Source organism: Miscanthus floridulus, chromosome 1 (genome assembly GCF_019320115.1).
Source record: "Miscanthus floridulus cultivar M001 chromosome 1, ASM1932011v1, whole genome shotgun sequence".
Lineage (NCBI taxonomy): Eukaryota > Viridiplantae > Streptophyta > Magnoliopsida > Poales > Poaceae > Miscanthus > Miscanthus floridulus.
This window is the reverse complement of record NC_089580.1, coordinates 77450305-77466645: the sequence shown is the minus strand read 5'-3', so window position 1 is coordinate 77466645 and position 16341 is coordinate 77450305. Positions and strand designations below refer to the sequence as shown.

The 16341-nt window shown below is 50.0% G+C and overlaps 2 protein-coding genes across 2 annotated transcripts; one reads left to right on the top strand and one right to left on the bottom strand.

Moving 5' to 3' along the window:
- Positions 1 to 1552: 1552 nt before the first annotated feature.
- On the top strand, positions 1553 to 2089 carry LOC136459082 (uncharacterized). The gene has a single exon (XM_066458989.1). The coding sequence runs from the start codon at positions 1553 to 1555 to the stop codon at positions 2087 to 2089; it is 537 nt and encodes a 178-aa protein (XP_066315086.1).
- A 12728-nt stretch (positions 2090 to 14817) lies between these two features.
- On the bottom strand, positions 14818 to 15877 carry LOC136459075 (uncharacterized). Its single transcript, XM_066458982.1, has 2 exons — positions 15722 to 15877; positions 14818 to 15651 (listed from the first exon to the last, which is right to left on the bottom strand). Exons 1-2 carry the CDS (start codon positions 15875 to 15877, stop codon positions 14818 to 14820), a joined length of 990 nt encoding a protein of 329 aa, XP_066315079.1.
- Positions 15878 to 16341: the final 464 nt, after the last annotated feature.

Sequence of the window (16341 nt, the reverse complement as noted above, 5' to 3'; positions counted from 1 at the left end):
CGCAGCGACAGCCTTGCTGCATGGCCTTCCAGAGGCCGCGACGTCCGAGGATCGCCGTGCCCACCGAGAGATTCTCATGTTGCTCGAGCGCACGGCGGCGCAGCAGGCGAAAAGCTCGTTATCTCAGTGACGCGAGCCCGACGCCAGCCAGCGCACGCCCTTGGTACGCCCCGCCAAGGACGCATTTGTTTAGCAAACACCGCTAGGCAGCAGGTAGCACTCCGCTATCCCGGTACATCAACGTCTCAGCCACAACCACGATGTGCGTAGCACCATCGACGCCCGCAAGCGCACCCACAGTGACGGAAGGGAAGGAGCCCACCGCGTCTATCATCCTCGACGTGGCGGACGCTATGATAGTGGCGAGGACCGGAGCCCGAGCCCTGGCCTGCCAGGCCCTCAGGCCTTCGGCCGACACATCCTCAATGCTGCTTTCCCACCAAGGTACCGACCGCCCACCAATATCCCTAAATATTCTAGAGAAACAAACCCCGGGCTTTGGCTCGAAGACTATCGGCTTGCATGTCAAGCCGGTAGTGCGAGTGATGACGATTTCATTATTCGCAATCTCCCGCTATTCTTGGCCGATTCGGCACGAGCGTGGTTGGAGCACCTACCGTCCAACACCATTCAAAGTTGGACGGATCTCATAGAGATCTTTGTGGGGAACTTCCAGGGCACATACAAATGCCCTGGAAACCCATGGGACCTCAAGAATTGCCGCCAGAAGGCCAATGAAACCCTCTGCGAGTATATCCGGTGCTTCTTCCGGTAGTGCAATGAGCTCCCTAACGTCGCCGACGCCGACATGATAGGAGCCTTCCTATCCGGGACAACCTGCGAATCCCTGGTCCACAAGCTGGGGCGCAGAGGCCTGTGGACCACCAAGGAACTCCTAGACATCGCCACCAGCCATGCCTCAGGAGAGGAGGCGGTCGGAGCCATCTTCGACCGCTCTGACGGCAAGGCGAGGCGGGACGAGGACGCCGGCAAGGGTGCCTCCAACCGTCCCGCCAAAAGAAAAAACAAGAAGCAACGGCATGACAACTTGCTCATGGCCGCTACTGACCGTAAGGGTGGCCAGAAGCCCACGGAGGGCACTCCGAACCACTTTGAAAAAATGCTCGAGGGGCCATGCCCAAACCACGCTTTCTCGGCCAAGCATCTATACAAGGATTGTGGCCTCATGCGCAAATACTTGTCCGGGGGCCTCAACAAAGGGGAGCAGGGGAAGGAACCTGCCCCCACCACAGATGACGCAGAGGAGAAGGACGACGCCTTCCCGACCCCGAATGGCGCCCTCATGATCTTCGGAGGATCAGCGGCCTACGACTCCAAATGCCACTAGAAGGTCGCACGCCGCGAGGTCTATACGGCTGGACCAGCTACGCTTGCCTTCCTCCGGTGGTCAGAATCCACCATAACCTTTGACCGGACCGACCATCCAGATGTCGTCCCACACCCGGGAAGGTACCCGCTTGTCGTTGACCCGATCGTCGGCCCAAAGCGGCTCACGAAAGTACTGATGGACGGAGGCAGCGGCCTCAACATCATGTATGCCAAGACGCTCGATGAGATGGGCGTCGACCGAACGAACCTCCGCCCCACCCGAGCACCTTTCCATGGAATCATGCCTGGTAGGCAGGCCGTACCACTAGGGCAGATCTATCTGCTTGTCACTTTTGGGGATCAGTCCAATTATAGGACTGAGACCCTCACCTTCGACGTAGTGGTGTTCCTAGGAACTTTCCACACCATCCTGGGACGACCGTGTTACGCAAAGTTCATGGCCGTCCCCAACTATACATACCTTAAGCTGAAGATGTCGGGCCCCCGCGGGGCCATCACCGTCGGCACCTCCTTCCAGCGCGCTTACGAGTGTGAAGTCGAATGCTGCGATCACACATCCGCAGTCGTCGCCTCTAAGGAACTCGCCACCCTCAGGGAGGAGGTTACCGAAAAAACACCCGACGCCAAGAAATCAACCAGGTCATTCGAATCGGCAGAGGGCTACAAGGAGGTCCTTGTGGACCCTAGCAGCTTCGAGGCTAAAAAGGTACGCATTGGTACCGCGCTCTCCTCTGAATAGGAAAGCGCGCTCATCGACTTCCTCCGCGATAACAAAGACATCTTTGCATGGAAACCCTCCGATATGTCAGGCATTCCGAGGGAGGTCATTGAGCATACCTTGAAAATCCACCCAGGCTCCAAGCCGGTGAAGCAATTCATGCGCCGCTTCGACGAGGAAAAGCGTAGGGTCATCGGTGAAGAGATAGCAAAACTATTGGTTGCTAGGTTCATTAGGGAAGTATACCACCTAGAGTGGCTAGCAAATCCCGTTCTTGTGCGAAAGAAGAGCGGGAAATGGAGGATATGTGTCGACTACACGGGCCTCAACAAGGCGTGCCCAAAGGACCTGTTTCCTTTGCCACGCATAGACCAAATAGTTGATTCCAACTCAGGGTGCGAAACCCTCTGCTTCCTTGATGCATACTCTGGCTACCACTAGATCACGATGAAAGAGTCCGACCAGCTTGCGACGTCTTTTATCACCCCCTTCGAATCATACTGCTACATTTCAATGCTGTTCGGTCTGAAGAACGCTGGGGCAACTTACCAGCGCTGTATGCTCAATTACTTCGGGGACCTCATGGGGTGGACCGTTGAGGTCTATGTCGACAACATCATAGTTAAATCCAAATGGCTGACCACCTTGTCGCTGACCTCGAACGAACCTTTGCGAAACTTCGGGCAAACGACATCAAACTCAATCCCGAAAAATATGTTTTCGAGGTTTCAAGGGGCATGCTGCTCGACTTCATTGTCTCCGAGCACGGCATCAAAGCCAACCTAGAGAAGATCTCAGCCATCACAAGGATGGGCCCAATCCAAAACATAAAGGGGGTTCAGTGGATCATAGGGTGCCTTGCCACCCTCAGTCGATTCATTTCATGCCTCGGCGAACGAGGACTCCCCCTTTATCGACTCCTAAAGAAGTCTAACCGCTTTGAGTGGACAGCCAAGGCCTAGGAGGCGCTTGACATGGTTAAGCAATTTCTAACTAAACCCCCAGTTCTGGTCCCTCTAAGCAATGGAGAATCCCTCATCCTATACATAGTGGCCACCATGCAAGTGGTTAGCACCGCCTTGGTAGTCGAGTAGGAAGAAGAGGGGCATGCCTTCAAGGTGCAGCGCCCTATATATTTCATTAGTGAGGTATTATCCGACTCCAAAACCCGCTACTCCCAAATCTAGAAACTCCTCTACACCGTCCTCATCACCAAGAGGAAGCTACGCCACTATTTCGAGTCACACCCTGTGACAGTCGTGACGTCGTTCCCCCTCAGTGAGGTCATTCATAGCTAGGATGCCACAGGAAGAACCGTAAAGTGGGCACTCAAGCTAATGGATCAGGGCATTACTTATGCCCCCCAAACAGCGATCAAATCCTAGGTGCTGGCTAACTTCATTGTGGAGTGGACCAAGATCCAGATGCCACCAGCAGTCGTCGATCAAGAGTACTGGACGATGTACTTCGACGGATCATTGATGAAAAAGGGCGCTGGTGTGGGACTAGTCTTCGTATCTCCCCTTGGGATCCACATGAGGTACATGGTTCGGCTCCATTTCCCCTCATCAAACAATATCGCCGAATACGAAGCGCTCATCAACAGCCTATGAATCGCCATCGAGCTGGGCATCTGACGCCTCGACATCAGGGGCGACTCCCAGCTGGTTGTCAACCAGGTCATGAAGGAGTCGAGCTGCCACGACGCCAAGATGGAGGCATACTGCCAAGAAGTCCGATGGCTGGAGGATAGATTTGACGGCCTCAAACTCAATCACATCCCAAGGCACCTCAATGAGGCAACCGACGCGCTCGTGAAAGCAGCATCCGCCCGAGGGCCAGTGCCGATGGGTGTCTTCGCCAGCGATCAACACAAGCCCTCGATGCGCTATGAGGGAACAGAACGAGCCAACTATGGCCCGCCTGATCCAGCCCCGGGGGCCGACCCGCCGACTGCTCCGCCTAACCCCAAGGTCATGGAGCTTGAAGAGGACCCAGCTGCAGAGTCCGACCCTCCCAACGACTAGAGAACGCTCTACCTTGACTACCTTCTCCACGACACACTACCGGCAGACAAGACGGAAGCCCGATGGCTCGCACGTCGTGCCAAGTCCTTTGTTCTTGTAGAAGGTGAACTCTACAAACGAAGCCACACCGGGATCCTACAGCTCTGTATCCCTAGCGAACAGGGAAAACTTCTGCTAAGCGATATCCATGGTGGGGTCTGCGGTCACCATGCCGCGCCAAGGACCTTGGTTGGGAACACATTCCGACAGGGCTTCTACTGGCCCACCGCAGTAGCCGATGCCGAGCAAATTGTACGCACCTGCGAAGGGTGTCAGTACTACGCTCAACATACTCACCTCTCGGCCCAGGCGCTCCAGATGACTGAGCCTTCAACGTCGGGGACCTTGTCCTCTGCCTCGTCCAGAGCAACAAGGACTGCCACAAGCTCTCCTCACCCTGGGAGGGGCCGTATGTCGTCGTGGAAGTACTCCGCCCAGGCGCCTACAAGTTGAAAACCATCAACGACGAGGTCTTCACCAATGCCTGGAACATTGAGCAACTACATTGTTTTTACCCTTAAATGAACGCATGTTTCTTCTTATCAGTTTTTGTCTTTACAAAACCCCGATCTTTAGTGACATCTGACCCTTGCAAATTGTGAGGGGCCGGACCTCACTCGGGGGCTGATACAAGTGCAAATACGTTTATCTTGCAAACACTTCCTGTATTATCTTTGAAAATTTTATCTAAGTTTTTCGTTCTTCTCGTAAACAAGTCCTAAGGACTAAGATTTCCGGAACAAATTCTGAGTACAACTGGTAGGACTGCGGGAGACCCACGCCCCAGCGGCTACAACCTCTTTGCTCACCAGCATGATCATAATTAATTCACCTGCACTCCTAGTTTCTTACAACTTGGGCCACAGGAAGGGTCGGAGGGCACTGAAACCTCTTCTACAAGAAGAGGAAGCCAAAAAGTTGTTTGCCGTAAGAAAAGATGAAAATTTGTTCATTATTGCACAAATTCACCACTTACAAAGTGATTTCATCACCCAAAGGACTAGCGTACTCCTAAAATCCAAAGGACTATTCACTCAGGGGCTCCCCCAAACTTATTCAATTACATTCTCTGCTTAGCTTTACTACGAGTACTACTACGGCCGCCATGCCATGCCCTCCATCGACGACGTCCCACCGCTTCGCCGGATCTTTGGAAGCACCATCATTTGGAACAATGAGCACCACGCCGGCGACTATGGTGTCATGACCCCGGGGCGCCTAGGGACTACGCCATCGTCATCGGCCACAACCCCAACAACGGCGCCTCCGCCGGGATGCCTGGGGACTACGCCATCATCATCAACCGCAACCCTGACAACGGCGTCGGGGCAGAAAGCGCCTCCCGCTGAAGGAAGGCCGCGACCAACGATGGCAAAATCGACAACGCTCATCGCCCTCCAGCGCCTTTTCTCCTCCAGCAGCGGTGACCCCTCCTCAGCATAGGTGCACCGTGCCATCTCATCTACATTGGATGACCTCCATCTCGACATCGCGTGTCACGGAACCGACCAATTTATAAGAGCACAAGTACAAAAACAATCGCCGAAACAATCAAATTCTCAAACTTGAGCCCATATAAACCCAGTAGTCAACTGAAATCAAACCAACTTGCATACAACCAAGATCACAGTAATTCAATATAACATATCGTACGGTACAACATTTCACAGCCGTTCGCAAATATATTACATCATCACAGAGTCATCGTTATTACAAAACAAGTCTTGTAAAACATGCGGAAGCAAATAGTTTAACTTACACACCCGAGTTCAAATACACATACTAGTTTGCTAATCACAATCCCGCAAAAGCATTTAGATAAGAGAACAGAGATCATGCCCATGATCTAGTCGTCATCACCCACCGGGTGGAGACAATACTTACAGAATCCCTGATATAGAAGGTCATCTACAATAAGAGAGAATAAACCCTGAGTATGAGAATGTACTCAGCTAGACTTACCCGTCGAAAACCAAAACAAATGACACCAAGGATTATGCATAGCTTAATTTAGTGGATCTGGCTGACACTTTCTTTTTGTGGAAAAACATAAGTAATATGCTCAACTCTTAACCTGACTAGCAGTGACTTTTAGCCATTAACCTGTCATCTATATTAGCACCTGTACTAAGCAATCATTTTATTAGGGTGCAAACATTAATAGCCATATTAGGTATTCATTGTGGCAACCTTATCATCATCATCCATTTAACCATATTGTTAAATTAATTGAATCTACGTTGCCGCTGCTCAGTCAAGTTCTCACTATCCGGGAGAGACGGCGATTCGAATCGATTCCTTTCCAGCTGGAGGGGTATTCCTAAACACAAACCCTGCTTCCCCCGTCAGGGTCGCAAACAAGTCACCTTTGGTATGATTCAGGAGTCACAAGTCCGAACAGATCAACATTCTCAGAGAACCACTCTGCCAAGGTTGTTCGGGACTCTAACCCGCCTTGGACTTATGCCAATGGCTCTCCGCACATCCTTACTACCTCCAGAATGCACGCCACTGCTCGCGTCCCGGCCTAAGTCGAGCTACTAGGCTTCACGGTCGGAACGACTTATCCGGCCAGCTAAGTGTTAGGCTGCGTTCAACATGACATGAGGACGTACAACGTATCGGTCCTTAAACGACTCAGACGGAGTCACTATGTTCAAACCTACACAAGACCCCGCCCGGTCTTAATTCATTATTCACATGGTTCTTTTCCATGATAGCAAATATAGCCAACCATGATCCACCTCATCCTAAAGCTCGCAGGTGACAGGAAATCACATGACTTCTACCGCACTAAGCATGGCTAAGCATTTAACCCGTACCTGAACTTAATTAGGATTCCAGTGCGATATCTGGACAAGGAGGGACATATAATGCAGCAATTGGTTCCAACCAATTCCTATACTTAATGCATCATCAACGAATAAAAGATACTCAATGTATTTGTAAAAACATGGGAGGCTTAATATGTTCCGGGGCTTGCCTTTCAGGAATGAGGAAGGCTGGTGGTCAGGGCACTCGGGCAACTCCTCCGCGGTGGCTGCTTCGTCGGCTTCCTGCACCTCGGGCTCCTCCTCCTGGTTGGCTCCCTCAAACTCCAGCAACGTCACTCCCTCTGGCACACCTATTGCATGAATGAGCAAGATAAATATCATGGATGCACATAAACGAATGTCAGGGATGCTCGGGGAATGCACATGTTCGTTGTAGTCTGCATATTCCAACTTAAGCCCTATTCAAATCACTTTACTTACCAAGTTTATATAACCTAATGTATAATTGCTCATCTTCAGTTAATGACCTAGCACCTACACCTAAGCATATTCTCAAGTTAGGCTAACCCCTAAACAATCAACGATAACACTGCAACAAGCATACACTCAAGCATTTGTATTTCAGCAAAATGAAGACTATGTAGCGACACAGTAAACTAGCCATAACTGGAGATTTATAATTCCAAATGACATGCAACAAGACAATTTGGAAAGCTTATGAAATTGTCTACAATTCATTTTCAGACCTCTAAGCACGATTCCAACTTTTACCAGGTCAAACTCTTTAATCAACAGAACTCTATCCTCACAAGACAGAGAGTAATCAAAACTGGAACCTAACTTTAAACAGCTGTAGTTCCTAAACTACTGGGCCAAACACCCTCAAATTTTGACAGGAGCTAGATACATAAATTTTCCATAACTTTTGTATTTATCACATTCACAGCAAACCAAAATATCATGGGGAACTTTCTAAAGTCCCCAGATCTGTCCAGAGGGACATAACACAAACAAATAATTATTAACTTATGATGTAAACAAATAATTGGACAAAACTAACTCTACTCATTTATTACACATATCACAAGAACACCAGAAAGTAGGGTGTTCATCACCAAAATATTTCTTTTAATACCTTTCTTAATTTATTTAATTAATTAGAGGAAATGGTAAACATATATGACAACTACACCATTAAATCTACAAAAATTACAGTAGATACTACATGCTCTAAGTAGACTACCATAAAAATTTCACACCATTTGAGTAAGTATAACAGCCTACACAAAAATGATAAGGCATAATGGCTTAAAATGGCATAATTAGGAAACCTTAGTGAAAAGTGTCAAGCAATAGATTTCATATTTTTCCTAGCATCCTTAAGGTACTAAGATACTACTCACAAAGTTTCATGGTCATAAGATTCCTAGATAATTTACAAAAATTCACTCAAGTACCAATCAATGATAAAAGGAAAATGTATAACTCAAAAACCCTACATGCAATTACTCCCAAATTTTAACCAGAGCTTCTACTAAGCAAGACTAGCTTACCCACAAAAGTTCATAATTTTTGGATCACAGAAACTCAAGATATAATTCAAACAAGTTTGCATGCATTTGAAAACACATTTCAAATCCATATTTAATTCATCAAAAATTTCTACATCATATGCTCATATCATATTTTTCTTAAATACTAGACCTCACTGTGAGTCTAACAAAATTTGAATCACACCATTTGGATCTACACATTTGGAGTTACAAAATTTACAAAACAGCATTCAAAACTGGAAATTTGAGCCATCCTTATGAACACACTGTCACTGACGCGTGGGACCCGGGTGTCAGCCGGACCCGTATGTTAGTGAGACAGAACAGGGGAGACGGCTTCAACGGCGCGGAACACGGCGAAGCTCGCCAACGGTGGCTCCTCCGGCGAAACCGACGGCACCGGCGTGCTCCCCACAATGATGCGCACCCATCCATGCCCACTTCAACCTCTACCGAACCCTAGCAAGGACGACGGCGTGCATGGCGGACGGCGGCGTGGTCCGATGGTGCTCCGGCAAGGTCAGGCCCTGTAGGGCACGGCTAAGCTCGGTATGAGCTCCTAGGGCATGCAAGGAAACTACTGGAAGGAAGAAGGGAGGACGAGATGGCTCCTAGCTACCCCGACCACGGCGGCCTCAACTCCGACGAGGTCATGCTCATGGCGGTGATGGTGGAAGTGGCCAATACGCCCTTACCAAGACTTAAACGGCTCGGCTAAGAGGTAGAGGACGTAGAGGAGGACACGGCGGAGCTTTGGGCGGGAGTTGGCTGGCGCTGGTGCCACGGCGAGTAGGCGCGAGCACGATGGAGCCAATGGCGACAGCGGCGGCTTGTACCTTTCTATGCTCCGGTCGCACGCGAGAGGAAAGAAATGGCTGGGATTGAGCGAAGAGGCAACAGGATGCGGCTTCAAGTGGAGGACACCGGCAGTGGTGTCAGGCCAGCCACGCTGCGTGGCCTGCGCGGTCAGGCGACCAGCGACGTGTGGCGTACACGCAGCCATCGAGTTCTGAACCTGTCGAACACTGTAGCTCGCCATTCAGTGATCCAATCAAGCCTGACAGTGCAACTTCAACGCGTTAAAACGACTAAGTCGTTGATCAATAGCAAAAACCGTGTACATGAAAGTTGTAGCCCTACCTTCCATCTTCAACTTCTATTCAAGGATCATAGTCTAATTCACCATGAATCAGGAGTTACATCAAGCCAAAGTTGGCTCGATCAAACTGGAATTGTATTTATGACTTAGAAAATTTTCTAAGTATTGATTCAACCCTCAATACTAAGTTGTGGGACCTTTTTGAGCATGTTGTGCACATTTTCATGACTTGGCTCCTAAACAAAGTTTGTTCCTTATCAAATTTCCTACAACTTTGTTTTAGGTTGCTTAGACATGCAAACATCCTAAGCTACACTTTTTAAATAGTCAAACAAAAGGGTTTAGGGGTCCAAACAAGTCAAACCACTTTTTGAAATCCTATTTAGGCAACATGATCAATATGAACAATGTTCCAAATGGCATTCTAGGTGTCACTAAGTTGTTTAAGAGAATTATTAGCCACACCACACCTTGGTCACACAAGAATCAAGCATCGTATGTACTAAAACAATGAAAAACACATGAAATGTTACAAATGTTTCATAGTCATGTTTCACATGTTTCATGATCTTGTTGCATAGTATTAACTAACTTTGTTTCACTAAAGTGAGTTGCACATGTTGCACTTAAGTGTTGCACACTTTTCATTTCATAATAGAAACAACACACATGAAATATAACGATACGTTGCAATGTTTCAAAAACATGTTTTAGGCAACACAAGCTTATGAATGGATGAATGATGCTCATGTTCATGAAATGCAAGTGCAAATGTGGAAGCCAAACACCTGGGGTGTTACATCATGCTCCAGAATCATGGGCGGACTTGTGAGTTTTTCTCTCCCTGGCATTATCCTGTCTTACTTAGGAACCGATACATTCGGTGGAAAGGAAGGAGAAGAGGTGGCGGCTCGGAGGCTGGCGAGGAGGTGGGGCGAGAACTCTTCCCCCGCCCCTATTTAAAGAGGGGGCTTAGCAGCTAAGGAAAGGCCAAAGGTTCGGACAAAAAACTCTCTACCTTCCCTTATTCAATACAAATGCGAAATCAATGTTGACAAAAATCTGAGGGGACACGCCGAAAATGACAGGACGCACTCTGGTCGACGGGACATCGCCTGGTAAGCCAGAACGTCACCCGGGCATGGCCTGCCACTAATACGCCCTGAACACGAGAACCGAGGCACGCTCACCTACAAGAGACTCTCTGCTTCCCCAGGCAGGTGAAAGCTCTAGTTTGGTTTTGGTTAATTGATGAAACCCTAAGTGCTAACCTAGTTTATCAAGATGATTATGAGATAGGTAGCCCTACTCCAAGTGATAAAGCAATGACGAAGATCATGACAATGGTGATAGCATGGTGATGATCAAATGCTTGAACTTGGAAAAGAAGAAAGAGAAAAATAAAAGGCTCAAGGCAAAGGTATAAAATGTAGGAGCCATTTTGTTTTAGTGATCAAGACACTTAGTGAGTGTGATCACATTTAAGATAGATAGCCGTACTATTAAGAGGAGTGAAACTCGTATTGGAATGCGGTTATCAAAGTGCCACTAGATACTCTAACTCATTGCATATGCATTTAGGATCTAGTGGAGTGCTAACACTCTTGATAATATTTGTGAAAAAATGCTAACACATGTGCACAAGGTGTTTTGCAGGGTTGAGATGGGTTTGGGTCCCTCTCTCCCTCCCGCCGAGCTTGCGAGGCGGGATTCGGCGCTTTTGAAAAATGAAATGCATATTTTCTATTGCGCCGGATGCAAAATTCTTGGTGGTTGGCACATTTGAGCAAGGGTGAAGGAGTTAGAGTTGAAATGGAGTTGGTCGAAATGATGCTGGCGTCGGTCTACTGACCGGACGCTGGGTCACTCAGCGACCGGATGCTGAAAGGCTGCGTCCGGTCGAGCTGCTAGACGGCACAGTGGGTAAGGGTTGAGCACCGGACGCTGGTCTGCGTCCGGTCAAGGTGGACCGGACGCGTCCGGTCGAAAAAACATGCCTTGGGGAGCTTACTGGAAATGATCGGACGCTGGGGCTTCAGCGTCCGGTCAGTTTTGACCAGAGCGTCCGGTCAGCTTCGTAGCCGTTGAAATCTGACGAACAGCGTTTGAAGCGGGTGACGCGTGGCGTCCATCGGGCGACCGGACGCTGAGGGCCAGCGTCTGGTCGGTATGACCGGAGCGTCCGGTCAGAGCGTGTTTTGCCCAGTGAAGGGGTACAACGGCTCTATTTGATGGGGGCTCTATTTATAGCCCCATGGCCGGCTCAAGGGACAACTCTTGCACATTTTCATTAACATAACAACCTTGTGAGCTTAGCCAAAGCCCTCCCACTCATCTCCATCATTGATCCATCATCATTGTGAGATTGGGAGAGAATCCAAGTGAATTGCTTGAGTGATTGCATCTAGAGGCACTTGGTATTCGTGTTGCGCTGCGGATTTCGCTTGTTTCTCTTGGTGGTTGCCACCACCTAGACGGTTGGAGCAGCGGTGGAGGATCGGCACGAGTTGGTGATTGTTCGTGGCCGTCTCCGGTGATTGTGAGGGGAGTTGTACCTTCCCCGGCGGAGCGCCGAAAGGTAACTCTAGTAAATTGCTCGTGTCATTGAGTTACCTCACTTGTGGGTAGGTTCTTGCGGTGTCCAATCGTGTGGACGAGGTTTGTGAAACACCTCTTAGCCGCCGAACCACCAAGTGTTGGTCGACACAACGGGGACGTAGCGTGTTGGCAAACATGTGAACCTCGGGAGAAAATCGATTGTCTCTTGTCTTTGGCATTCTCCCGGTGATTGGCTATATATTCATCTTGTGATTGGTTCATCCCCTACACGTCGGTATAATCACCTTACTCACTTATTTACATTCTTGCAAACTAGTTGACATAAGCTCTTTAGTGTAATTAGAATTGAGAGCTTGCTTTATTATTTATATTCATCTAGTTGAGCTCTTTAGAGTAGCAAGGTTGAGAGCTCTTAGTGAGTAATTACATAGCAAGTTTGTGTGCCTAAGTAATCATTGCAACTAGAATTGTTGGATAGGTGGCTTGCAACCCTTGTAGAGCTAGAGCAAGTTTGCATTACGCTATTTGTCATACTAATCAAATTGCTCTAGTTGATTTGTAGATTTTTAAATAGGCTATTCACCCCCCTCTAGCCATATTAGGACCTTTCAGTAGGACCATGGAACGACCCAATGATGGAACCTCCCTCTAGGGGGAGCCCAGCGGGCCTCCTGGGTCGATCGGGCGGCCCAGGCAAAACAACGAATGAACGACCAATTAAAAGATAAGCACCCCTATTTACTTACTTTGAGTGTTGAAATTCTTTACCGAGCCTCCGACCCCAGCAACGGCAGGGGCACAGACATCGCTCGGGGGCTGCCAGGGGCGCCTGTTTATTTAAACACCCTTTTAGCCTGACCCCTCCTTATGATTGTGGAACCAAAAGCATGGCGTGTGGGAATAAGACGATAAGTACAAACTGGATGAACCACCAGACCCTACGCTCCGTCGGCTACGGAGTCTTTTTGGTTCACCAGCATAATCGCGTTCATAGTTCCTCACACTACTAGCCTTTGCTCCCGCCTTCCCGAAAGGAGTTTGGAGGGGTCCACCTATAGAGCCCCCCTTTAGGGGGAAGCTGGCAGATCGCTTAAAAATCAATCGCAAAAACAAAAGTAGCCATACTTATGCAGGTTACACCGGCCTCGTCAAAAACATCGGACCCGAACCTGGCTCGGACACGTCTGGTAGGAGCTTCCCATGGCACATATCACCAAGGTAACGTTACCGACCCCCACTTTCATTTCGATTAAACTATATGTTAAATTCATACGTCTAAACATTGCATATGCAAATTCTTGCATCCCAACGCTTCGTGTCGCGTCACGAAGCGGTAGCCGCTTCATTCAGTATGAGCGATGCCTGACCAGGGTTCGAAGGCCGGCCTGCGAAGGGCTCGAGGCTGCCTCATGTCAAAAAGAGCCAGGGGAGGAAAACCGAAATGAGCCCCAGCGGTCTTGCCCGACCCCATCTAGAAACGGATAGGGACATTTCGACCTTTGTCGTTCGATTCTAACCTCGAGCCAGACCCATAGAATCTCCGTCGAGGAGAGGCCAACGGGCCGCCTAAGCCCAACAAATGGCTCGGGCATCTGCCGGGAGGCAGGTTCAGAAGTAGTGGAATGCCACATGAGGGCTCTACCAACCCCATCAATGAATGATGGATCTAGATTCCACACGAACATACCCGTTAGTGAGCTCATTGAGCGCGACACTCGAGCCATCGAGGCAAGTGTCGTCAACTTAGCCCCTCCAGCCACGGAAACCAAGGATGGGGTAGCATGCGAAAACATGGCCAACCCCTAGCAGACCCTCAAGGGCTCAAGGGCTCGAGCCACTCGATCCAAGATTAAGAGACCGAGGTTCGATGGCTGACCAACGAAGGGTCTAGGGCCGCCTCACGTCGAACAAGAGCTAGGGGAGAAAACATAGATGAGCCTCAACGGCCTTTGCCTAACCCGCATTAAGGCGAATAGGGCCATCTCAACCTTCTTGTTCAATCCAGCCTCTAGCCGAGCCCATAGAAACCCCATTGAGGGGGAATCTGTTGGAAGGCAGGCAAAAGAGTAACGGAACGCCCCCCGAGGGCTTCGCCGATCCCGCCGCGAAGTAAACGGGATCGGATTCTGTCGAACATCCTCGTTAGCGAGCTCATAGTGCACGGTCATGCAGCGATCATCAAAGTCCTAGGTAAGAGGTATGAGTAAATACAAACGTAAGTTCACCTCCCTCGCTCCGGTCTCCAGTAACATCCGACCCCAACAACCGCAAGGGGTCGGATCTCACTCAGGGGCTGATAAAGGTATGGGTACCTCCTTTCTTTTTTCAAAAAAAGATTACATTAGATCTCCTCCTTGCATCAAGACTGGCGGCAAGATTCAGGGGAATACACTGGCAAGATGGCGTCGTTGCCGGGGATCGAACCCGGGTCACCCGCGTGAGCCCACGTCCCGACAGCTACGGTAATTTTGCTCACCAGCACATTTAAAATTTCCTCCACAAAACTTCAGGCCCTATGGTCTTAACAAATGGAAGGATCGATTGTCGAAATGTTTTCATCACAAAAAAGAGAAGGTAAGATTAAACAAACGAAACAAAAATTACAAAACCGTTTCCAGGACACAAAAATACTGACACTTGTTCACATATTACAAATAAGTGTTTATCAAGCTAACTACTTCCACGAAGGGAGAACCTCTTATTTCAGCTGATCTGCCAGGTTTCGCGCGAGGGGAGCCACTTCCTTTTCCATCTTGTCCAGCTCATCGTCATCATAAATAGGCGCAAAACCATGACTCATTACCTTCAGGTTGATCTCTTGATCATAATGGGAATGGGCGATAGCAAAGGCTTGGGTGATCCCGGCATGGAAGGCGTCCTCCTCAAGTTGGCCTACCCGCGCCATGATTCCTGCGGCACGAGCTGCAAGCGAGCTAGATCCTTCTGGCTGCACCACCTCTAGGGCATCGGTAACCACACCGACGATAGTTTGTAGCAGGTCATGCTCGTCGCTTTCGACCCAGAGGATCTCTCGCACCTTGGCAAGCTCTTTCTTCAACCTGGTAACAACATTCTCAACGTCCAACCTCCGGCTCACCGCATCCCCAAGATCTGCCCGAAGGGAGTCGGCCACCCCACGTGCCTCGTCGCGCTCCCGGATGGCCCGGTCCGCCCTCTGCCGCAACGCCGTGGACCTCTCCAAAGCCTTAAGCTTGAGATCTCGCTCTGTCTCTAGCTCCACCAGGAGCTCGCCGGCCCGCTCATTAGCCGCGGCACTCTTCTGCAGTAGTTTGTCTCGCTCCTTTCGGAGCCTGGCGATCTCCTCCCCATCCAGCTTCATCCTCGCTGGCAAATCCTCAAACATCGCATGGAACTCCTCCACGTCACGACATGCCTCAGCCTCCCACCACTGGACGATAGCAAGCTGCGCGCTCACATCTCCTCGTAGCCGGGCCTCCTCGGTGAGGCGGTCCCACTCCGCCTTTCGCTCGCAGAGAAACCGGGATTTGTTCCAGCTACGGGCAACAAGATTCTGAAAAGAAGACTAGTATCAAAAACATGAAAACACAAGGATACAAAAAGGAGGAGAACAAGGTGAATACCTGGCTAGAAGGAATGATGATTTCGTGCAGGGCTCCATTGGCCTGGTTCAAGGCATTCATCATGGTCGAGAACCTGATGTCAAGGTTCTCCCGCTCCACACTCTCGACAACATCATCAAGCGAGAACAGAGCCGATGATGGATCCCGAGCATCCATCCAATGGAGCGTCGGCTCGCTCTGCACGGGGGAACAACTGCCCCCGATAATAGGGCTGGGGGCGATGGCCGGTGAGTCCTTCCCACCACCGCCAAGATGCCCAGAGACCCACCGGCCGTATCCTCCCCCGTCCAGCCCACCTCGGAGGCCACCATGGCCGCATCCGACCCCACCGGGCCTGACGCGGTCGCGACCTCTCCCATCTGGACCTCCGGTGGCGCGAACTACGCCGCTCCCTCAGACGCCACTATGGCCACATCCAACTCCGCCCTATCCACATCGGGCGTCGTCTCTGTGGCCACTAGAGGCGCGGACTACGCCACCCCCTCAGACACGACCACGGCTACGTCCGGCTGCTCCTGGCCTGACGCGGTCGTGGTCGCCTGTTCAGCAACCACCAAGGGCGCGGGCGCTGCTAGACCGGCCAATGAGGCCGCGACGCTCCTACCCGAAATAGTGGTGAC